Source organism: Syngnathoides biaculeatus, chromosome 10 (assembly GCF_019802595.1).
Source record: "Syngnathoides biaculeatus isolate LvHL_M chromosome 10, ASM1980259v1, whole genome shotgun sequence".
Lineage (NCBI taxonomy): Eukaryota > Metazoa > Chordata > Actinopteri > Syngnathiformes > Syngnathidae > Syngnathoides > Syngnathoides biaculeatus.
This window is the reverse complement of record NC_084649.1, coordinates 6876245-6901004: the sequence shown is the minus strand read 5'-3', so window position 1 is coordinate 6901004 and position 24760 is coordinate 6876245. Positions and strand designations below refer to the sequence as shown.

At 42.2% G+C, this 24760-nt stretch overlaps 1 protein-coding gene and 1 long non-coding RNA gene across 3 annotated transcripts in view; one reads left to right on the top strand and one right to left on the bottom strand.

The window, feature by feature from the left end:
* The window catches only part of sfmbt1 (Scm like with four mbt domains 1), a 31639-nt gene extending 9009 nt beyond the window's left edge, over window positions 1–22630 (bottom strand). Inside the window, exons 1-15 of one of the 2 annotated variants that reach the window (XM_061831279.1) lie at window positions 22424–22630; window positions 15970–16031; window positions 15771–15865; window positions 13063–13306; window positions 12288–12376; window positions 11356–11608; window positions 8708–8805; window positions 8414–8515; window positions 8111–8270; window positions 7071–7153; window positions 5721–5847; window positions 5346–5459; window positions 911–953; window positions 753–817; window positions 520–659 (exon numbers count right to left, since the gene is read on the bottom strand). In XM_061831279.1, the coding sequence (XP_061687263.1) occupies window positions 520–659; window positions 753–817; window positions 911–953; window positions 5346–5459; window positions 5721–5847; window positions 7071–7153; window positions 8111–8270; window positions 8414–8515; window positions 8708–8805; window positions 11356–11608; window positions 12288–12376; window positions 13063–13306; window positions 15771–15865; window positions 15970–15994 (1638 nt within the window). In that variant the 5' untranslated portion in view covers window positions 15995–16031; window positions 22424–22630. Of the gene's footprint in view, window positions 1–519; window positions 660–752; window positions 821–910; window positions 954–5345; window positions 5460–5720; window positions 5848–7070; window positions 7154–8110; window positions 8271–8413; window positions 8516–8707; window positions 8806–11355; window positions 11609–12287; window positions 12377–13062; window positions 13307–15770; window positions 15866–15969; window positions 16032–22423 lie in introns of both variants that reach the window. The other variant, XM_061831278.1, reaches the window with a different exon arrangement.
* LOC133506914 (uncharacterized) lies at window positions 15434–20916 on the top strand. The gene is made up of 3 exons (XR_009796640.1): window positions 15434–15632; window positions 15947–16078; window positions 17876–20916. It is a non-coding gene; the product is annotated as an uncharacterized LOC133506914 (long non-coding RNA).
* Window positions 22631–24760: the final 2130 nt, after the last annotated feature.

Here is a 24760-nt window from a genome sequence, read left to right as displayed (position 1 = left end):
AATTGTAGTACAGGGGTCTCAAACTGGCGGTCCGCGGGCCATTTGCAGCCCACAAGACGATATTTTGTGGCTTTTACAGTGCTGTGTGAGGAGCTGATGAGCCTACCAATAACAGTGGGTTATACAGTATAGCTTTTGGGGTTTGTGACATCGATCAGTCTTAATGCAAGCAGTAACATTTTTCAATGAGTGAAAGTTAGAGCAACATTTACAGAGAGAGTTTTATCAGTAGTTTTGCACACAACATGTTTGCACCAGCGCCCTTGTTTATCTTATTATGTGTTAGAAAATAAAAAAGACATTTGAGAAGGTTGGACATTTTACATTTCTAATTTAAATGGCGCCTGCTGAGCCAGACTCAGACTCCAGCATCCCCAAGGTAAATTGACTTTGAGACTCCTGCTCTAGTAAGATAATGGGGACAAAGTAATGTTTTACTTCTTGTCATGTCATTGACTTCTTTTTTATTTGAAGTAAGTATATAAGGATGCCACAATAATTGAATGATAAAAAAATGACCTCTTTGATCACAAGGACACAGTTTCCAGGGCCAATGAACTGAGGCAGCTCAGCTATCCGTCCCTTATTAAGATATGGCCCGGAGAAACAGCGATGGTTGAAGTAGATCTTGGGACAGCAGTATTTTCCGTTTCCTTGACCTTCAATGTGGATCAAAACACAACATCCATATGACTGTGGCAGGCAACAAATGTAAAATATTTCGAGCTTTGTAATTGACAGATTTGACTGACCAGCCTCTGGCTGATTTGCCATCTGTTGCTTGACAGCGTCAGGTGATGACGACTTTAGTGGCGCTCTGCTGGAAAGTGATGCAAAAATGAGTCAGTCAAGAAAGTTGATTCAGTTCAAGGAATTCAGGCTTCTGACTCATAGCCAAATTTATACTTACTGTTTCTCAGGCTGCACCACAGCAATCTTCCTCTCATTTTCCACTAAAAGACAATAAGCCCATTTGTGTAATACAGAAAAGATTTTTTAAGAGTGTTATTAGTTTTAGTCATAACCCCCTTTCACACTGCTCATCACAGTTAGCATTGTTCACTGTCAAAATAATATTTGTATATTATATATTGTATTGTATCTTTTTTGTATCATAGAATAGAAGATTTATGAAAATTACCCATAATTCCAAGCATGCACTGTAACGTGTCCAAGGTGTTTTAAGGATTAGTAAATGAGGTAAACAAGAGACAAATGAAAGTAAGGACAAAGAAAGCGAATTCTTCTTCTTTTCTTCTTCTTTTGCTTTTGGCTTGTCCCGTTAGGGGTCGCCACAGCGTGTCATCTTTTTCCATCTTAGCCTATTGCCTGCATCTTATTTTCTAACCCCAACTGCCCTCACGTCTTCCCTCACCACATCCATAAACCTTCTCTTTGGTCTTGCTCTTGCTCTTTTGCCTGGCAGTTCCATCCTCAGCTCCCTTCTCCCAATATACTCACTCTCTCGCCTCTGAACATGTCCAAACCATCGAAGTCTGCTCTCTCGAACGTTGTCTCCGAAACATCCAACTTTGGCTGTCCCTCTAATGAGCTCATTTCTAATCCTGTCCAACCTGCTCACTCCAAGTGAGAATCTCAACATCTTCATTTCTGCTACCTCCAGTTCTGCTTCCTGTTATTTCTTCAGTGCCACCATCTCTAATCCGTACATCGTGGCCGGCCTCACCACTGTTTTGTAAACTTTGCCCTTCATCCTAGCAGAGACTCTTCTGTCACATAACACACCAGACACCTTCCGCCATCTGTTCCAACCTGCTTACACCCGTTTCTTCACTTACTTACCACACTCACCATTGCTCTGGATTGTTGACCCGAAATATTTGAAGTCTTCCACCCTCACTATCTCTTCTCCCTCTAGCCTCACTCTTCCCCCTCCACCTTTCTCATTCACGCACATATATTCTGCTTTACTTTGGCTAATCTTCATTCCTCTCCTTTCCAGTGCATGCCACCATCTTTCTAATTGTTTCTCTTCCTGCTCCCTGCTTTCACTGCCCATCACAATATCATCTGCGAACATCATGGTCCAAGGGGATTCCAGTCTAACCTCATCTGTCAGCCTATCCATTACCACTGCAAACAGGAAGGGGCTCAGAGCTGATCCCTGATGCAGTCCCACCTCCACCTTCAATTCTTCTGTCACACCTAAGGCACACCATTGTTCTGCTGTCATCATACATATCCTGTACTATTTTAACATACTTCTCTGCCACACCAGACTTACGAATGCAGTACCACAGTTCCTCTCTTGGTACTCTGTCATAGGCTTTCTCTAGATCCACAAAGACACAATGTAGCTCCTTCTGACCTTCTCTGTACTTTTCCACTAGCATCCTCAAGGCAAATAATGCATCTGTGGTACTCTTTCTAGGCATGAAACCATACTGTTGGTCTCAGATACTTACTTCTGTCCAGAGTGTAGCCTCCACTACCCTTTCCCATAACTTAATTGTGTGGCTCATCAACTTTATTCCTCTATAATTCCCGCAGCTCTGAACATCGCCCGTGTTCTTAAAAATGGGAACGAGTACACTTTTCCTCCATTCTTCAGGCATCTTTTCGCCGGCGAGTATTCTGTTGAATAAGTTGGTCAAAAACTCCACAGCCATCTCTCCAAATTGCTTCCATACCTCCACCGGTATGTCAATAGGACCAACTGCCTTTCCATTTTTCATCCTTTGTCGTGCCTTTCTAACTTCCCCCTTACTAATCATTGCCACTTCTTTGTCCTTCACACTTCCCTCTTCAACTCTTCCTTCTCTCTCATTTTCTTCATTCATCAACTTCTCAAAGTATTCTTTCCATCTATTTAACACACTACTGGCACCAGTCAACACATTTCCATCTCTATCCTTAATCACCCTTACCTGCTGCACATCCTTCCCATCTCTATCCCTCTCTCTGGCCAACCTATAGAGATCCTTTTCTCCTTCTTTCATGTCCAACCTGGTGTACATGTCTTCATATGCCTCTTGTTTAGCCTTTGCCACCTCTACCTTTGCCCTACGTCGCATCTCGATGTATTCCTTTCGCATCTCCTCAGTCCTCTCAGTGTCCCACTTCTTCTTCGCTAATCTCTTTCCTTGTATCGCCATCTCCATCCTTTTTGCAAAGTCCACCAACATCTGTCCCTCAAAGTTCCTTTCCTGGATGCCGTACTTACCCATCACTTCTTCATCGCCCTTGTTTCCTTTACCAATATGTCCATTACAATCTGCACCAATCACAACTCTTTCTCTGTCTGGGATGCTCAGAACTAATTCATCGAGTTCCTTCCAGAATTCCTCTTTCAACTCTAGGACACATCCTACCTGTGGGGCATAGCCACTAACCACATTATACATAACACCCTCAATTTCAAATTTTAGTCTCATCACTCGATCTGATACTCTTTTCACCTCCAAGACATTCTTAGCCAGCTCTTCCTTTAAAATAACCCCTACTCCATTTCTCTTCCCATCTACTCCGTGGTAGAATAATTTAAACCCTGCTCCTAAACTTCTACCTTTCCACCTGCTCTCTTGGATGCACAGAATATCAACCTTTCTCCGAATCATCATGTCAACCAACTCCTGAGCTTTTCCTGTCATAGTCCCAACATTCAAAGTCCCTACACTTAGTTGCAGGCTCTGTGCATTCCTCTTTTTCTTCTGACGATGAATCCGGTTTCCTCCTCTTCTTTGTCTTCGACCCACAGTAGCTGAATTTCCACCGACGCCCTGCAGGTTAGCAGTGCCGGGGGCGGGCGTTGTTAACCCGGGCTACGACCGATCTGGTATTGTATTCTTTAGATGAACGCTCATATTTGTTTGGCACAGTTTTTACGCCGGTGTCATGATCCTGGATTCCAGCCAGGGCTGGGCGTGGCCGTCTAATCGGAAGGTTCACACCTGCGCCTCATGACCTCCGATTAGACCCAGTACATATAGGACCCGGGGGACGACAGAGACTCTGCTAGATCGCTGCCTCTCATGCCTCGTTCCCGCACTACCGTACTCCTGACGTCTACCTCCCGTGTACCGACCAACGCCTGTCTCCCGACCTACCCCGTAAGCCTGCCGTTACTGATCTTGCTGCTTGTTTGGACTGACTCCCTGGTAACCGACATTGGAACGAATAAAGGCTTATTCCGCACTGCTTACCTCTCACCTGAGTCGTGCATTTGGGTCCACCCCCGAGTCTCGTCCGTGACAGAACGATCTAGCACCTCTGTCACGGACGAGACTCGGGGGTGGACCCAAATGCACGACTCAGGTGAGAGGTAAGCAGTGCGGAATAAGCCTTTATTCGTTCCAATGTCGGTTACCAGGGAGTCAGTCCAAACAAGCAGCAAGATCAGTAACGGCAGGCTTACGGGTTAGGTCGGGAGACAGGCGTTGGTCGGTACACGGGAGGTAGACGTCAGGAGTACGGTAGTGCGGGAACGAGGCATGAGAGGCAGCGATCTAGCAGAGTCTCTGTCGTCCCCCGGGTCCTATATGTACTGGGTCTAATCGGAGGTCATGAGGCGCAGGTGTGACCCTTCCAATTAGACGGCCACGCCCAGCCCTGGCTGGAATCCAGGATCATGACAGCCGGATGCCCTTCCTGACGCAACCCTCTGCATTTGCAGTACAAAGGAAGCAAATGACAATACAAATTCATTGTCTAAAGGTACTGAACATTGAAGAATACGGCACTGTCTCGGGAAACCATTGTTGTATATGTATGTAATATTTACACTTGGTGTTCATTGTTAATTCCTCTTAGGGAGGAACCTCATTGCAGAGGCCACATGCAGATTGTTTGTCACTTGCAACAAGAGCCCTCAGTGGGATTCGTCGCAAAGCAGAGAATATTGGCCTCTGTCGTTAAAGCAGGAAGAGCAAGTGGATGCTAGACTTAGAACAACTCGTGATAAAATACGGAAAAAAAAGCCATATTGTTCACAATAGGATGGATCTAAATGTAATTGACCATACTATTACCGAAGCATACCATTCCCATTTTATTTGTTTTGGAACAAAGGGAGGAGCAGTCTCCCTTCATCCAGATTTGATTTAAGTTGCCTTATTTGTCATTTAGATTGATGGGTCATCCCGTTTCATAACTATCATCATTCCATTTCATAACTATCAAAAGTATATAGGCTTCTGTCCAGTTATAACACGTTAGGTGTTATATTGCGTTATATCTTGTGTTGATGTAGAATCCTGAAAAAAGGTAATGTTTGTTCTGGGTCCAAAGGGAACACAATATCAGTAACCACAGTCAAAGTTCATTGATTTCGCAGTAAAACCTTCGGAGCATAGCTGTACTACATTGGTTCTTGAAGAGCTGCTTACCTGAGGGCTTGATGGGGTACACAAGCGGATAGCCGTTTGTTTCACACCAACTTACAGGAAAGATGTCCAGAGAGTCCACATGAATGGTCACCTCTGGCATGGGCTGCTTCAGACCTGAATAAACATGCATAAAGACATTACGACTTTCTTTATGAAACACTGTTGGCGAGTAATTTTTTTTTTTAAAATTACGTGTCTTAATATGTTATGATCCACATTTTTTTCTCCTCCATAAGAGGCTCAATTAGAGTGACATGGCTTAGGTTACACACACAGTACTCTTATCATTTACAGTAGCATGACGGAATATGTGTTTATGTAGACAAACCAAAGCATCTACACGCAGGAATCTTTCTTTCTCATCCTCATTCTCACCTTCCAGGCTGAGCCAAATATATTGCCCTTTGACCCTGGTGACTGTTGCCACGTGAATGTTCTCTGGTGACAGCGGGTTGACAGCCTCCAGTTTCATGGACTCTTTAAAGCTATGTTCACCTGTTTCCTGGTTTTGTAGAATGAAACAAGAAAACAGTTTTAGGCAAATCAAAGGCATATCCTCCATCTCTGGTGCTGGTGAAAATTTTTTTTAAAATAAAACCTCTGAGGAAATTCTGATATTTACAATGTATTGTATCTATCTGGTCAGCATATCTGCCTCATAGTTCTGAAGATCGGGGTTCAAATCCCAGCTCTGCTTGTGTGGAATTTGCATGTTCTGTTCGTGCCTGTGTGGGCTTTCTCTGGGTATTCCAGTTTCCTCCTAAAAACATCCATTGAAGACTCTAAATTTCCCATAGGTGTGAATGGTTGTTTGTTCCAATCTGCCCTGTGATTGGCTAGTGACCAATTCAGGGTGCTCGCCCAAAGCTTGCTGAGATGGGCTCCAGCATGCCCATGACCCGAGTGAGGATAAGCATTACAGAAAATGGAAGGATGGATGACTAACATTTCAACTGCTGGGATACAATTAAACACTTTGGGTCTGATTATGTTGTCAATAAGTACCCTGCATAAAAATAAAAAATATTAAGTTTGTTCCAAATTGTAAATCTTGTTACACACATGTCAATAAATATTAGTCGATATTTCACAATGACAGGCTAGAGAGAGCCATTTTTAATTAAGTCAGCAGTGTGCACAAGCTGCTATGGACTTCAAAGATCCCTCTGTAAGAGTATTCTCTCCATTCTATCTACCTACATGTACATGTATTGTATATTATGACAACCTACGCAAAATTATCATTTGTCCTGCAAATAGTTTATTGGTTCACACATAGCTAATTTGTGGTGGTGGGATAGAGAGGAATTGGTTACAAAGGGGGCCAAAAGAAATGAAGGACGTGTCTGCACATTTACAATATATTTAGTACACGAGCTATATAATCTTAGCATTCTGACTCTTACTATAATAAAAAGACCTGTACTGCACATACTGAGCTCCACTTTTCACTCTTCTCTCATGTACATTAAACTGTACAGTTTTAACAACTCTATATTTCTTACGGTAAGGTTACATTAATACATTTTACTTCATTTTTTAATGTTGTGAGGTGCGTAAAGGGAACTGGCAAATTCTATTGCTCCATTGTGTTTCTGCTTCCAAGGCCACATTTAATTCAATCTTCACAAAACACAATTGTGATAGTACTCGCTAGCAATAAGCTTCACATTTGACTGGAACACTGGAACATCACTGGCATATGTTAAAAGTCATTTGACTTACAGTTGCGAAGCAGTGCTGAGGAGCTGCTTCGGCTTCACACTGTTTTAGGTAATCGGCCCAGTCAAAGTCCGGACCCTGGTAGCCTATATACAACACAAAGTAAACAAAAAGGAATACAGTGTTCCCCTGTTATTCACGGGGGTTACGTTCCTTACAACCCCCGCGAAAAACGAAAATCTGCAAATAATGAAGACAGTATTAATATACCTATGTATGTACTATAAGATGCATTTAAAATTCTTACATTTTCTCCAAAATGGACAGAATGCCTTAAGTGCACAATTGCTGTGTGAAGTGTGAAGTACACTTGAACACACTGGTTACATTGTTAACATCTATGCTAGCACATTTTAGCATGCTTTGCGGCACATAGGCCCTCCTTGGGAGCATATAAATGGTAAATAGTTAAAGTGCATGTTCTGTGTCAATTATTTCCTTAGTCATTCTTTTATTTGTTTTATTATTTGCTAGTTATGGTATTCCGTGTGCTGTCGTGTGATCATTTTAGTTTCAATGTGACACCGTAAGGGTGTACATCGTCAGTAATGACCTGCCTGCACTGGTCAATATAAGCTTTTTCTGCTTACACATGAAATTGTTCATCACTGCTTCGTGAGCACCATCATATGGTAGTTTACATACATGCTAAAACACGTGCTAGCAGGCATGCCAATAGTGTAACAAGTGTGTTTAAGTGTACTTTGTTGGCTGAGTCATACAACAACATTTGTAAATGTTGGAACTCACTGTGCACAAAAGGTGCACTAGATTGTAAGGTACCATGTCTAATGTGGCGCTTCTTCTATTTCGAAGAGAATTTAATACCGCTACAATCATGAATATACAGAATACTAATAAGAACTTGGAGACCAAAATCCGTGAATATGCAGGGCCGCAAACGGTGAACCGCAAATGGGAAAGGGCACACTAATGACAATGTGTGATCGAGGGAAATTTGTCTCACAGAAAAAAAAAATCCAAAATGAGGTCTAATCAGGTGCTGTGATTGTGATGGACAGACGACATGTTACAAAACATACCTGGTGGCGGGCTTAGTGGGAGTCCATTTTTGAGACTCCATTGAGCAGGAAAGATTCCTGGACTGTCTCTGTGGCACAGGAAAGAGCGCCCAGAACCTTCAGACTCCTCAATACCACAAAGGTCATCCATTGTCACCAAGAAATACTGCTCATTGAACACCTACAGATGGTGAAAGCATTACATTAAAAAAAGTGTCAGTCTCAGTGTCAAGCTCAACATTTGACAATCGTAAAGCCAACGGAGCGATAAAAAAGCAAACATACTGTAAGGAATCCGACTGTTTTGACAGTTAAGTCTGTTACCTTGGTGACAGTGGCTGGCCTGATAGAGATTGGAGCAGCAGGGTCGACCGCTTCCAACTTCATCCCTTCTTTGAAACAATGAGTAGCAATGGCAGGCTGGTCCTGAGACAACCACACAAGTCCATATTTAAAAAATCATGCACACCCACAAGGTTTAAGGGGCTTCCAGGGACCCCTTACAAGGAAGAAATTCTTCAAGGACCATGGGCATCCCGGATCCCACTTTGTGAACCCTTGCTTTAAAGAATAAAATCATAACTCATAACTTAAGGAAAAGCAGAGAAAGGTCAGTACCTTATTGAGCTCTGCACTCAGAGCTGCATCTTGAGGAAGGTCAATGATCCTCTGCCTCACCTCCTCCCACTCTTCCTCTGTTCGCAGGGCCAACAATTCTGGACCAAACATACAAAAATCAGCTGCAGAAAGCCAATTGCTCACAAAGTGTTGTATAACGCTGCAGTCAATCGCAAAACTTAGCCGGACCGAATTCTGAAAAGGGCTGAACTCACTAATAACATTGATTTCCCTGTTATCTTTGTACAATAATAAAAGTCATATCATAGTATTCTTCTAAGAAAGTACATGCACCACAAACATCACATTGTTAACAGCAATATCCAAGTAAAAAAACGGACAAAAAAAGACCATCCAAGCATCAATTCTGCATGGGTTTTCATCCAATAGAGCATTTTCCAACCATAAGACCTGAAGTTTGACGAGCCACATGACAGTAGAGAAATACCTGCAGACAGTTTGATCATTTAAAAAATTACACTCTTGAAGAATATCTAAAGATTGAAAATAGGGGTGGGTAGGAATTGATAAGATTTGACTAATATCAGTGCCAGTGCAACCTCTGTTAACAACACTAAACTCAAGGCATTGCAATTTCACAAATTAATAAGAATGCTTCCAAGAAGAAATTAATTCCTAATTGAAGGGTGTTTACCTGTTGAAAGGACCCCATTGAAAATGACCTTGAAATAAATAAATATACAAACTAATAAATGCACAGTATATATATATATATATATATATATATATTATATATATATATATATATATATATTTTTTTTTTTTTTTTTTTACATAAAGGCAGTGGTCCTAAAATATTTGAATGCAACCGACCATTTTCATGTGAATACATTTTTGGTTATTTAAACCATTGAGATGAATAAACATGTGATTACGAGGTATTCTTTTACTGCTGCCATTATGCCGTGTTCCGACAAGTATTATGACATAATGTAACGATGCTGACCCATGAAGTTTCATGCGTTACTGCGCATTTTTCTTACTTTTATGATCAGTAAAGCTTCCATTATCGCACAGTTGTTTGTCCGTGAATAATTTGACATAAGTTGGCAATAAAGCTTCACTCTGTGTCACTCCTTTAACGCCATTTGGTGTTTCCCTGCTGGCTTTAAATTCTTTAGCTTTTGACATACGTTGGCAATAAAGCTTCACTTTGTGTCACTCCTTTAACGGCATTCGGTGTTTCCCTGCTGGCTTTAAATTCTTTAGCTTTGGCAAATGACTTGTATGGCGTGAGATAGGTGGCTAGTCCTTTTAACACTAAACTTGCTCAATGTGAAACGACTGCACGACACAGCAGTATTGACCACGGGGGCCCGGTACAACAGGCCCAAATTTGAAAATGCTGACCTGGTAGCCTACCATGAAGTAAAGTTGGGAGGAGTTTTACTGCTGGAGAAGTCCCCACCTTGACAGCTCGTATGATGTATCTTTTTTTTTTTATGTCTGACCCTGGCGTGGCTAAAAGGAGGAAGTCTGTGTCACACGTTATATGCTGTAAATGCAACGCACCGCAGAGCTATGCTAGGCTGGAAAATTAAAGTGTTGTTCAGGAGAAGCGGCATTGTTGGCGCTATACAATTCCAATGGAATCGGTTAATTGGACACGGTTCAAAGTCGGAAATTTAATTCAATTCCCACCCCTAATTGAAAACTGCCTTGCTGTGTCTTAAATATATTTAAAAGAGCAGCAGAAAACCACTCACTATTACTCACTTGAATTACAGTACGACTAAAATGCTTGATTCAAGCAAGTCATTTTAGTTGTTAAATTACACTGCAGCCCTTAGAAACGATAACTATGTCAAAAATCCATAGGAGACTGATCGCATGATTTAGTTACTGGATTGGGCCGTACATGTGAAAAAATGGGCAAGAATTTTGACCAATGTTTTTCCAAAGTAAAAACATGTGTTTTCAAATGCCATATTTCTATTAAACAGAGAGATAACCTGTCTACTTTTGTGGTGGCTTTCAGAAATGAGAGACTATTTACTGTTGAGAGGATCAAATCAGAATTGGGAGAATTTTAACTTAAACAATGGCTCTAAACTAACTAATTATCAAAACCGGTGATAATGTGATAATCTGCTGCCGATTAATCAATTTATTGTTACACCTCTATTTAAAGTGCTTTACAAATCAGGTCAGATTAATTGACATGTGAATAAAGCCCACCAAAATATAGTAGGTGATTTCTGGCAGTGTCTGGGTTTTTTTCCCCCCTTATAAATATTATTTCCTCCCATAAAATTGGATTCGCTTTAACAATTCAATTTTTATCAGTGTGGCCATTATACTTTTAAAATTGTTGTTATATAAACTAAGTATACAGTACTGTGCAAAAGTGTTAGGAAGGGTTACAGTGCGAGTTCTAACAATTCTATAATGACTATACACTTGATACACCACACACTCCGTGGAGTGCAGACATTCACCTTTTGTTGGAGAAAAACAGTGTGAATGCCTGATTTTTTTTCAGCATTCCAACAATACCCACAAAGTCTCCAACCTCGGTAATCTTTGGCAGCTCTATAACATACTAGCATGTTGAATTTCCTTCTTTTGTGTCCATGAACACATAAGAATATAAATCTAGAGAACCACAGTACGTCCGAGCCACTGACCAGGAGGAGGCCTGAGGGTGCAACCGTGCTCTTGAGCCCAGCCGGGTGGGTGGAGGCGTGGGTGGAGGTAAAAGAGCCAAAGGGTTGTGGGTGTGTCCGGAAGGCCCTCTGTGCCGACCAGCCGGAGTTTCAGCCGTCCCCCGACATTCTCCTCCACCTCAGCTGCCCAGGCTAGCCCTGGGTCAACAGTGTCCTGCAGCTCCACGTAGCAGCCAGCGCTCAGCAGCTCCATTGGGTCCTGACCACGTTGAGGCTGAGGAAAGTGGAGGAAAGGGTTAAAAGAGGAGACCAGAGTGTGCTCACACAAACACAAATGCCCACATGGTGAAACAAGGTGAGGAATTCACACGAGGAGAAAATCTGCTGCATGACCAAGTCAGAGAAGTAAAGCCTGGTAACTGAAAAACAAATTAATATTTCAGGGAATGTTCTTAATGCATACAGCATAATTTGTTTTTGTCTTTTAAATGTTGCACAGCACAGTGCGATAGCGATAAGTCTGTCAACTTCACAGTTGAGTGGTCACAGGCTAAAATTCATGCACTTTTTAAAAGAATAGATTCAAAGTGAAACTAAATTGAATTGAAATTTACACTGCCTTTTCTCCAAAAATGCAGCAAAGGGTTTTCTCCCACCAGGCCAATTACAATAGGAAACAAAGTTGACATCTTAACAGTGCACAGTGCATTAAAGTGCCAATTATGCGTGCATCTAACTTGTCTTGTGTCACCTTTAATTTTTCCAGTTTCTTGCCAACTAATGATACAGCACTTGAATTCGATCATTTGAAGCAATATGCATTGAGTTGGCAAAACTTTCAAATCAGCAGTTACATTCGAACGTCCCTGGCACATGCACACATTCGTGAGAAACGCTACTCAAGCTCCACCCAGCTCATGTTGAATGGGCGCCGCTGTGGTTTCTTTGCTTACCAGTTCCAGCAGGTTGGCAGGCGCACTGCGCTCCTCAGCCAGGACCTTCTCAAGTAAAGCCTCCCAGTCCTGTTGCTTTTCACGCACACCTGCGAAAGATCACAAATGCTTTGGTACCAAACTGACTGTATTTGGACTTGTGCTTATCAGTTGTAAAATCAAGTAATCTACTGTATTAAAGTTAGCTCAGCTTGATAATACAGTATAGCATTACATATATTATGCAAAATACATTTACAGGGTAAATTAAATACATTGGTACCTTGACTTACACATTTAATTTGTTCCATCACCAAGCTCGTAACAATATTTACTCCTATAGCAAATCAATATACCCCTAGGAAATAACTGAAATTCTATTCATCTGTCCTAGCCCCCCAAAACCACCACTAATTATTTTGTAATGTTATTAATAAAGAAAAAGAGAGCAGGGAATTCTTCTATGAGTGCGACTGTTGTCTGTCTCCATATGCCCCGTGATTTGCTGGCAACCAGTTCAGGGTATACCCTGCCTCCTGCCTGTTGACAGCTGGGATAGGCTCCAGCACTCAGGCGACCCTTGTGAGGTTAAGCTTCTAAGAAAATGGATGGATGGATGCTTTTTTTCCATTTTGAGTTAGATTAAAAACCAAACGACAAAATAAATTCATTTTGTGTTTTTTTTTATTTGCGATTGTCAAATGAAAACGAGTTGAGCGAATAATACACAAATCCACCATTATATCACTACTGCTTTTCAGTCGAGAACAACAAAAAGATTCCAAGTTAGTCTCACCTTCAGGGGCTCTCATGATTTTGCCATGCTGCCGGCTCCAACCGAGTGGGTGCAGATCGGCAGTCATGGTGTCACACCAGAAGTCGGCGCTGCGATTATCCTGGTATCCTTCATACCGAAGCAGCAGCAGCTGGCCGCATGTTGTGATGATGCTTGCCACCCAGTATGGACTGTCGGTCTCCGAGCGCACACACACCTCCAGCTTCATCCCAGGAGTCAAACCTGTCTGCAAACCCTGGTCCACCTGAGACAGCAACAAAGAACAAACCGGGACACATACAGTTCATTTGCAGTAGCTCAGTCTTTAAGAACATCATCTTTGGGAGAGGGTGGCCAGTTAAAGACTTGTAATGGACCAAATTTTATTTGCAAGAGAGTTGAAAACTTGCTGAGCTCTGCCAAAATACCCTAAAGTAAGGCATGACCCAAAATTGCTCAGGGCAAAACACTGTTTGTCCATTCAGCCTTAGTACTTTATATTTTCTAGTCTCTGTATATATAAAAACACTGGTACTGCATGCGGAAGTCTGGAGTGGCAGAGAAGTACGTTAGAAAAGTACAGGACAAGGGCAGCAGAGCAGTGATGAGATGTGCTGTAGGTGCGACAGAAGACTGTAATCCCTGTGGACCATGATGTGGATAGATGACACTGTGATCTGCTGTGAAAGCAGAGAACAGGTCGAGGAACAACAAGAAAGATGGGGGCATGCACTGGAAAGGAGAGGAATGAAGATTAGCAGAAGTAAAACAGAATATATGTGAGTGAATGAGAGTGGTGCAGGGGGAAGAGTGAGGCTCCAGGGAGAAGATATCGCGAGGGTGGACAACTTCAAATACTTGGAGTCAAAAATCCAGAGCAATGTTGAGTGTGGTAAGGAAGTGAAGAAATGGGTCCAAGCGGGTTGGAAAAGCTGGCGGAAGGTGTCTGGTGTGTTCTGTGACAGAAGAGTCTCTGCTAGGATGAAGGGCAAAGTTTATAAAACAGTGGTGATGTACGGATTAGAGACGGTGGCACTGAAGAAACAACAGGAACCAGGAGTGGAGGTGGCAGAAATGAAGATGTTGAGGTTCTCGCTCGGACTGAGCAGGTTGGACAGGATTAGAAATGAGCTCGTTAGAGGGACAGCCAAAGTTGTATGTTTTGGAGACAAGGTTTGAGAGAGCAGACTTCAATGGTTTGGATATGTTCACAGACGAGAGAGTGAGTATGTTGGTAGAAGGGTGCTCGGGATGGAGCTGCCAGGCAAAAGAGCGAGAGGAAGACCAAAGAAAAGATTGATGGATGTTGTGAGGGAAGACTTGAGGGCAGTTGGGGTAAAGAGAGCAAGATGCTGGATATGGATTTGCATGGCGACCCCCAACAGGACAAGCTGAAAGGAAAAGAAAATGTATACAAAGACACTAATGTAGAATGTTAATGATTTTCCCTTACGCCACAATAAAGAATTCATTTTTACTGCTTTACAGTAGGTTAAAAAGGCTCCTTCACCAAATAAAAAGGTGAAGGAAACGTTCATATTCAGGGGGACCAGCATTTACAATATGAACAGCATGGAGTGAATTAGTTCGCCCCCTTTCAGTAGTCAATCCAACCAAAAGGAGTCAATTTAACAAATGGAATCTTTTTTATCTTTTATCCCAAAAGCCCTTTTCATTTAATAATTATCAGTACTCAACTACTGTGTTCGTGTAGGTTAGTGACAAAGACTATATGTGACTTATATACAAAGTATGAAAACCCTTTTAGCATTCATTTGATAACCGTGATATACTGTTTAGGTCCCTGTACCACACAGAAGTACACTTTTTGTCCGCTGAGTGCACGAGTATGATGACAAGGTGCCCTACAACTGGAGAATGACTGTCTTTACAATAAAAGTTTTTCCACAACGAGTGCCCTTTTGGACCTAATAGTACGTAATTAAAACTCAATTGTAAACTGCTATGCAGCACTTGTAACACTCCTAATCCATTTTCTACATCATGACCAAAATGGTCAACCTTATTTGTGCTGGTACTTCATTCAATAGATGTTGTTTCTTAGTAACCAATTTCACCAAAGGGTTAAAAATATACCGTATTGCCATGCCAACACAACTGCTAGCATTTTGCTTTGGTGCTGCTCTTAAATATGAAGCAAACCACACACACTGATAAAATACATAAATCAGTGTCAATTCAATTGGGAAAATAAGAGACTTGAGCTGCTGCATTCATTTCGTATGGCCAGAGCTTGCTTTGTTTCTAGAGACACTTTTCAAGAGGGTGGAAGATCCGAAAGGGGAAGAAGGGAGGGCAGCAGGCATAGAAAGTCTAAAATGATGTAACACACTGCACAAATGCACAACATCTTCACCGCTTTATCGAGTCATTGGTTTTGTAGCTTGGTGAGAGCTATCGACCATGCGAGGTCTGCAGGCAACTTGTAGATGGAAAGGAATTTGCCACAGATCCCACACAATGACTGACTTCACATTTTTAAATGTATTATTGTTAGACACTGTCAGCAATTGCCTTAGAACAGTTCAGGAAGGAAATTTGCCTCTCTTTAACTGTATCATTCTTCAAAGGTAAGCTCTAACAAAAAGATGGCAACCGTCTCAACTTTATCCACTCTGTGTTTTAGTTTTTTTTTAATTAATTGTGTACCAACTACTTTTATATACTTATTTTGAAAAGCGATCAAGTTTAAGGAAGTGAGGGCTCACATGTTTAAAGGCGTGATGAGGGACAGACGTAGCGCTGGTCTCTTCCAAATAGTCGTCCCAATTGAAGTCGGATACATCCTGAGCACAGCCTCCATCTGGAACACAAGGGCACATTTCTCTCCTTTTAGAAACTGCTTTCGAAAATATGAGCTTGCACTTTTCATTCTGCTGTTTAGAAGAGAAGAATCTCAAATCCTACCAGACTCCACTGACTCCTGGCTCATGCTGGTGTGAAATCCTCTTCAACCAAGATTAGCAGCTCTGGAGAAGAATAGAAGAGGAACCATTCATCAAATAAAAATAAAAAGGTCAGCCCTCAAAACAAAAACAGCCCCAAACACAAATCATTGATTCCTGATTCCGATGATATTCCCGTATTGCATCAAACGAGGGAACCATTGACAAGTGACTGCAATCTACAACCTTCAATAATAAATTAAAACATGGGTTTTCTAATTCAGAGTGGTTATAAATAAAGAAGATGGAAATAAAACAAAGAAAACAAAAAATGGATCATAACCAGAGACCACAAACCATTCCACTTATGCTCCACTAATTATTTATTGTATATGTGTGTTTGGAGTACAAAATTCAACAACTCTATCACGTTCCGATTAATTCGATTAGTTGAAACGAAATGTGAAAACTTTTGAAGATAAAAGTTATCATTCATTTGTGATGCATATTTTACTGTAAAGTGGTTAAAACGTTTTAAATGTGCATACAAAATATAAACTGTCTAATCTAGCCCAAACTCCCCTTTTAAAAAGGTCTTAGTTCAACACCGACTGGTTCTTCAAATGTGCATTCGTAACCAAGATATGCTTGACACTAATGTGGACACACATCAAGCTTTGACACATCAACGTGACCCGCCACATTGTGACACACACATCAAATAAAGTTAATTCAACAAGAGTTGCGGCCTGAATGAGGGGGGCGCTGGGCGGGGCTACGACGTAAGCAGGATGCTGGTCTGTCACAGCAGCTGCATTGAGGCTGCCTGTCAGTCTCGTCTTTGTCACACGGGACGTCTCTATTAAAACCGGGGCCCAGATTGCATACCACCCCCTCTTGCCCACCCCACCGTCACGGTGACCCCCCGTGCTCCACTAGGATCCGCGCCGCCTTTCACCCTGACCCCACCTTCTGTCTTTCTGCCCCCACCCCCCGACACATACATACATACGCACCAGAAGATCACATTGTCCCAGGGGTCACACTCTCTAACGTAAGAGTAGGGGGAAAAAGGCCAGTGGAACAGAACTAAAGTTGACAGGCTCTATTCTTAAAACTGATGCTGATCTCAATAATGAAAGCAAAGATGTTTACACACACACACACACACACACACACACACAAAATCGTCTTTTGCATTTTCTATGAAAGAAAAATGTTGAAGTCCTAAAATAATATAACCTGGATTATATTTACATGCACTATAAAGTAAGTACTAAATTGATTGAAACCTGGTTTTGAAAAAGCAGCTAAACAACTTAATCTGATCGCATTATTAAATTACAGTATATATTCTTTTTTAACTTTTTTTTAACCGGTCCTGTTCAGCTGCACGACTTTATAGAATGGTGGCGGTGCTGGAACAGTTTTACTATGCAACGGGGGATTCTGATTCAGATTTGTATTATTCTGATGTTTTTTCAAAATCTAGCTGGACAAAAATGGTTTTAGGGGACAGACAGAGGAACAATGTGGACAAGGGGACGAGGAGTAAAAAAATCACAGCAGAACAATAGCGATATAGTCTGAATATTTGAAGACAAGTAACATTACAACAGTTATTTGGAGATTATTGTGGTCGGGGGAACCCAGTGACGACATTCAATAACTAACTAAGAGAACAAGATAAGAGAGGACAAAAAAAGGGCAGGAGAGGATGTGGGAAAATGAGCAATGCAGTGCGACTGTCAAGTGTTTTGGTGGGATTCTTTTAGTTTTGTAGAGAACCTGTGAGTTAATGTATGAGTATAACCTGTTTCGTTAAGTGATTCCAGCACAAGTAATTAGTCAAATGTCGATAGTGTTTCCATCAGACTTATTAGTGAATGAACACCACATCATATGCATGTTCGTCAACTGGTGTGCAGAGTTGCTTGGCCAGCACATTGAGGAAGGGTGAGCCTTGCCCACAAGGGAGGGCCCGAGTCAGCAAGCCTGTCCAACGGGGGAACGCAACCAGGAGGAAGCCACCGACCGCCCAGGATACAGGGAGGTTCCAAGCCTGGCCGAAACGCTCCGACTCGTCCCAAGGGGAGGCGCACGGCCACCGGACCACCGCCCCCTCCCCCACCAAGTAAGCCCCACCGCTAACACCAACCTTATCCCTCCCAGAGTGCTTGGGGCCCCCAGCACGAAGATGTGCCCGCGCCCAATGGCGGCAGACAAAAGCATGGCCTAACCCTAATAAAATCAATGACCAGCCACCCAAGTATCCGTAATAAGTTGTTTATTCAATTATAAAACAAATCACTTCCATCAGTGGAGGGAATAAATTAATGGTGCAACTTCTTAAAGGTCAAGTGTCATCCCCATAAACATTGTAAAATAGATATTGTAATGAAAAATACATATAACATTATTCACTTCTATGTCTATTCGAAAAAATAAATATGAGCCGAGAGCGCGTCATCCATGCGCAAAGTTGCGGAAATCTCATTCGACATCCAAGTGGTCGCCATATTGGCTGCATCTTCTGTCCGATCGAAAACACGCGGTGCCACCTACTATGCCCCCCCCCCCCCACTTTACACACAGAAGTTCTTTTCGAAGAAACAAACAACTAACAACCGAGTGAAGTGACCGGGGCAATATTAGCCTATCGTTTCGAGCCATATTTAGATGATATGCGGATCACGGCCAAACCGCCTCCCCGTCCGATCCACCTCCGTGTGGCGGTGATAAAAACAACCCCGCCCGCGAGCGACCACAACGCCATGGCCAAACCCCCGCGGCAGAGATGAGCCACGGTTGCTAGGCGCCACGATGAGCCACACCAGCTCAGCGCCGGAATGAGCCACCCCGGACCGAAGCCGTGACCGCGGTGGATGAAGCACGGCTTCGGCAGCGGCTCGTCCGAAGCTGTGCTCTGCGCCGACGGGTACATCGACATATTTAGCAACCCTTACTTAGGTGCGCGGATCTTTTATTACATTCTCAGAGGATTAGGCCCCCCGTCAAACTATTATTTTTTTTTAGTAGCAGTATACACACCTATCTGTCATTTGGAACCCACGAAGCTCTCGCCCTTTGCACCCGTGCAATCCATTTTTCACGACGAACCTGGTCTTTTTGAAAAGTATGAAGAATTAATCCATCCTCCCGAGTCTTCGAGCAATATCCAGCAATACAACGAGCCGGCATTTTGGCTAACACGAAGGAACAACGAGCTACCTTCCTGGAGGTAAAACTAGTGTAAACAGACGAGACTTCTTGAATGTGCTAATGCCCTGTATGTTACTTCCTGCTTCTTCTCGAAAACAAATCCCTCAAGAGGATTTTCATGGTGGGAGTTACAAAAAGGCATATAGCTCAAAATCATGTTTTATGGTGAAAAAATGGATGGGTCCATACCGGCTGCCGTTTTTTCATTAATAACATACTAAAAATCATGCATTTCATGACAGTGGCCCTTTAAATAAGTTAGTAATGAAAGACGTTGGACGGAGAAAAACATTTTAAACTTTTAATGGAATATCTCTGAATTTCTGTTTTAAAATATAATCTGATGAATGAGCGAACCACATCTAAAACACATTTTAACATCAACATCACTTTTCTGTTTGATTTACGACTGAAATCTGTATACTATCCTTACTTCATGGCCATCAACTGTGACTCATTACCCAAATTAAAATCCCCTAAAAAAAACATTCAGTGAGTGGAAAGACCATCCACAAGAAGTGCCGTATCTCTTTGATCAAAGTCGATTTTGTCAAATAATAATGTGCAAAACAATAACAATCAAGAGCATGGTAAGTGAATCACGTAAATCAAATATTTGTCTACTCTTACCACACCGCTCTTGACTTCTGTTTAGCAACCGATAATTCTTACAGGACCTTCATGGTACTCTCAAAAATGGACAGCATGATTTCTTTGTTTCAGTCTTTGAGTGTTACCACAACGACGTTTTTTATGTATGAATTATAACATTCTGCCAGTTAGCAAGTAGCAACAATCCACTCTTCCTTTATTCAACTTGAACCACCTGACTAGAGCATCAAAATAGGTTTAATTAATGCATGTAAAATGAGGATGAATAGAAAAGTGTAGTGAATGTTGCCAGCTACCCAAATAATTTGTGCATGTAAACCTATCACTAAATGCTTCTTTGAGTGGCCCTTTTGTGAAATATATCTTGTTTATTTTTGTTTTACTGCCTCTAGTGTAGCCTTCTGCACCCACACACACACACACACACACACATGCACACGCACACAAAGAGGAAGAGAAACAACTTGGCCTGTTTGAGATACAGTAAACGGTGTACAAGAGGCAGAACCACAGTACCAGCAGCCAACCACTTTCAATCACTCTGCACCACCTGAGACAGACCTAGCTGGAAAGAAAAAGTGCCAATTCAACCACCCACACACACACACACACACACGCACACCCACACTCACACACTTTTTCTTTTCTTTTCTTTTTTTTTATAACTCAAGCACTATAATCCTATAATCTAATTCTCATCAGCACTTCTCATGTGATTAAGCATTTCTGCAGTGTTCCTAAACCTCTGAGGTCTCTGAGCAGGAAGTGCGACATGACGAGCTCCACAATTACAGTCAGCCACGACGTTTCTTGCACATAAAATGCAACCATGATTCTTTATCAATAGTCGGACGACTCCTGCGTTGTTGGACATAATCAAATAAACACATCCTCTTTTCTTTTCATGATCACATACTTGTTTCCTGTTTTTATTGTTTTTTTAAACTTGGAAACAACATATACCTGATTTCCTTTTTTTCATCTACCTGATTTCCAATTCAAAAACCTATATCTATATACCCAGTTAATCTATATCTTGATGAACTGGACATTGGGAATTCTGTCAATTCGTTGTTGAGTAACTACATCTTGGAGAGTATTTGTGCACGGTGATGTCTTTGTGATTAAAAATGTATGTATTGTCTTGACGTATGGGTGTGTGTTTTCCCCCAAAATCTGGGCTCTGCTCCCACAGGTGGAAGCCACTCTTCTTCTTTTCTTTGTTTTGTTCTGTTCGCCTGTTAGGTCAAATAGAATAAAGGTTCTGTGTCCCTTCTATGCTAGAACAGTTTTGCTGCGCCGGAGTGAAGTTTCTAAGATTCCGCTGTGGTTTCTCAATATTAGAATTGATGTTTGATTGGAATCAAAGTTGAACAGAACAAAGTGGTGGTGAAAGCCACGCTTGTTGCAGGCCTCCCGCTCAAGTCAACCAATATTTTGGGGCAGGGCTACACAGCCGCACATTTGCATGAGGCAGAGTCAGCCCATTAAAAAAAAAAAAAAAAAAAAGAAAGCTAATGTCAGTGAGATAAAAAAAAGGATGTGTAAACTCTAATTTAATTCTTGATCTATGTGATATTTTGAAGAAACAAAGCATGTTAGGGACAGGACAGGCGGTACAGAAAAAAAAATAAATAAATATATATATATATACATATATATTTGTACACAAATAATGGCATTTCAATTCCTTTCAATGGTATACAGGAGTACACGGAGTTATGAGCTTGGTCACAACCAATTAAACTTATAAGTTAACGTACTGGTGTATCTCACAAAAGTGATTACTGTACTGCGCTTGCCTTGCAATTTTATTGCACTTCACAGGACAGTACTCACTTTTGTTACATTAATGTTTGTGTTTTCTTATTTTCAGGGAACGGGATACACCCACTCATACACGAGCTGTAAACTAACTATTACAACAAAATATCATTTCTTTAGTGTTAGAAGGTATTTTAAACAAAAATGTGCAGGTGTACTACTTTTGGGAGCTACTGTCACAAGTGTCATTGCACTATGTTTGCCCCACTTCAAGAGCTGCACTTGTGTCAGTCAGGTTGCACAAAGGGGAAGTGGGGGACCAGAAGTCGGTTGCAAAAGAAGTCAACATCTTTCCAAGCGATCTAGCATCCCTATTGGAACCACACTGGCATTTTTACTTACAGAATACGGGCGAACATATGAAGTATTATGAAAGACTGTTGAGCTGTTCAAGGGCAAATGTCCTTTTAGGCTGCACCGTTCCCCACACTGTGCTGACAAAAGATAACTGGTAACTTTCACACTGATGGGAGCACGACACGTGTGTGTGTGTGTGTGTGTGTGTGTGTGTGTGTGTGTGTTGTGTGTGTGTGTGTGTGTTGTGTGTGTGTGTGTGTGGTGTGTGTGTGTGTGTGTGTGGACTTCTTGGCCGCGTGTAACGAGCGAGTCAAGTTTCTGCACGTCACGGGGCTCGCAGCAATAAGAGCGAGCACAGGCTGACGAGCAATAAGGGGGCGCTTTCCACCACCGAACCCGACTCGTCTTTTTGAGAGACGGGAAAAAAGACGCGTGCCCCACCGCGGCGAAAAACACTGACAGGAAAATGTAACAAACAGTGCGCAGTACGTGAATATTTGGTCGCCGAATTCGTCTCTTACCGTTAAGTAGTTTTTCCAAGTCGCTTTTTAGATGCCGAGCTTCTCGCTGACTGCCTGCTCTCGAGCTGTTACGTGAAGTGAGCGTGAGTCAAATACTCGCTTCCGGCTTGGGAATTTCAAAATACAGATCTAGTACATGCGTAGCCGATCACTAATGACTAAAAAAAATTGCTTGGAAGACACTTCCGGTTTGGCTTGTGTAACGTCTTTCCAACTTGATGCACTTCTAGTCCACGACCTCATTCCAATATGGCACAAACGGCTAGTGCGCATGCGCTGCATGATATCCTTCTGAGCCCGGCTACATCACGCCGACTTCCATCTTCACACACAATCAAAAATGTCACACAACTGCAATTCACAGTAACATCGAGAAATCGCTCGAAAACAACAAGGACAAAGGCAAATAAGGCGTAGTGCTATTTCTCATGTTTAGAAGTATTCCCATCAATCATGAGTATGTTTAACTCTCAGCGGAATCCCTTCTCTGGGCGTTGAGGTGTAATAAATTAGCCATATAATTCAAATACTTTCCATAACTAGAAAAAAAAAAACATCAGCAAGAAGGTTTTTTTGTTTCGTTTTCATTTCGTAACGTGTAACACAATTGTTTCTGTTCCGATGATCTCGCGCCGCCCCGTTTTCCAACACTATTTGACGAATTAGCCAAATGTGGCACAACAGAAAAGCTTCATGTGACAACCGACTGTAAATGAACCAAAGGAAGCTCGTTTTAAATGGCAGACGTTGCACTTGTGCTGCACAAAGATCTCAAGTCGGGGTGGGGTGGGAGGAGAGCGGGGGGGGGGGTGGAGAAACTGCTGGAAATAAGAACCGACTCCGAAAATTCAACGCTCCAAGTTCACTCGTTCCCCGGAACATATTTTGACTCAATATGTAGCCTATAATATCTAAAATGCTGATTATGTTGATGTATTTTTGTTTCACTCGGAAACCGGTTTTGTCGCTCACTCGGGCCACGCGAGGCTTTGCTAATCCTCCACAATAGGCAAACCCTTTTGGATGCCTATTAAACAAAAGAAAAAAATACCTCAGCATTTGTCGTGCGTCGGGATGGAAGAGCAACACTGTCGTAAATTCGAGGTGCTGCAGCAAAAGCGATCTTGCAGCAGCGGCAGGGGAGGAAAAAATGGCAGAGCCTTGAAAATAATTTATTTGCAAAAGTGTTTCGGTGAAAACTACGATCGGGAGTAGTGATTTGAACTGGCATTTCAATGCAAAAAGGAATGCCTCGACTGTGTGCGGGTTATTTTTTTTTAAGGTGAGGCGGCGGAGGTCGTCACCTGAGTGTTGTTAAGTTCGTTTGGAAGAAGAAAAAAAGATGAATTGTGTAAATGTGTTTAAACAGAAGTTTGTCGTGTGAGTGCTCAACGCCAACGGTCTTTTCTTCTCATTTGGATCCGACGGGAGGCTGCCAGCGACCGAACGGGTCACTGCAGGAATGTCTGCTTGCCTGTCATCCACTTCACGTTTCACCGGTGGGTGCAGTCGCAGCACCTGACCGCTGGGGAGCAATACAGCACACGAGTGTGCCAGACGAGGCAGATACCCGGGGAGGGGGGGCGCAGCACGGTTGTCCAAAAATTCTCTTCCAAGGGGAAACACACAGAGATAGCCTTCAGAAAGTGAAGCGAAGAATAGCGATTGATGATATTTACTTCTTTAACTGAATTACCTTCATTCACTGGGGTGTTTGCATTTTTTTACATTATACTAATTGCAACAATTTCATGCCATGTTTGTCGATCTAGAAAGCCTTTGTATGTGACCCACTCATGATCATTATTTTGATTAGTCGTAGCTGTGAATGCAGTAGTCCTCATCTTACTAAATAATGTGTGATCAGTGAGACATAATGGGGCATTGTGATTTCTAGGAATGCTGTAATAGTAACGATTTGAAAATGTAAATACCTGCAGAGATTTATAGAAATAATGCTTTACATATTGATAGTCACTGTAACTCTTTCCTTATCTTGTTGGAAAATATTGTGACAAATCATTAACAGCAGTGTCTTCACACGTCTGTCCATCCATCCATCCATTTTCTTAGTCGCTTATCCTCCCAAGGGTCGGGGGGGATCGAGTGCTGAAGCCTATCCCAGCTGTCAATAGCTAGGAGGCAGGGTACACCTTGAACTGGTTGCCAGCCAATCGCAGGGCACATGGAGACAGACAACAGCTGCACTCACAATCACACCTAGGGGGCAATTTAGTGTCCAATTCATGATACATGTTTTGGGAATGTGGCAGGAAACCGGAGTGTCAGAAGAAAACCCACACAGGCAGCAGGCATGGGGAAAACATGCAAACTACA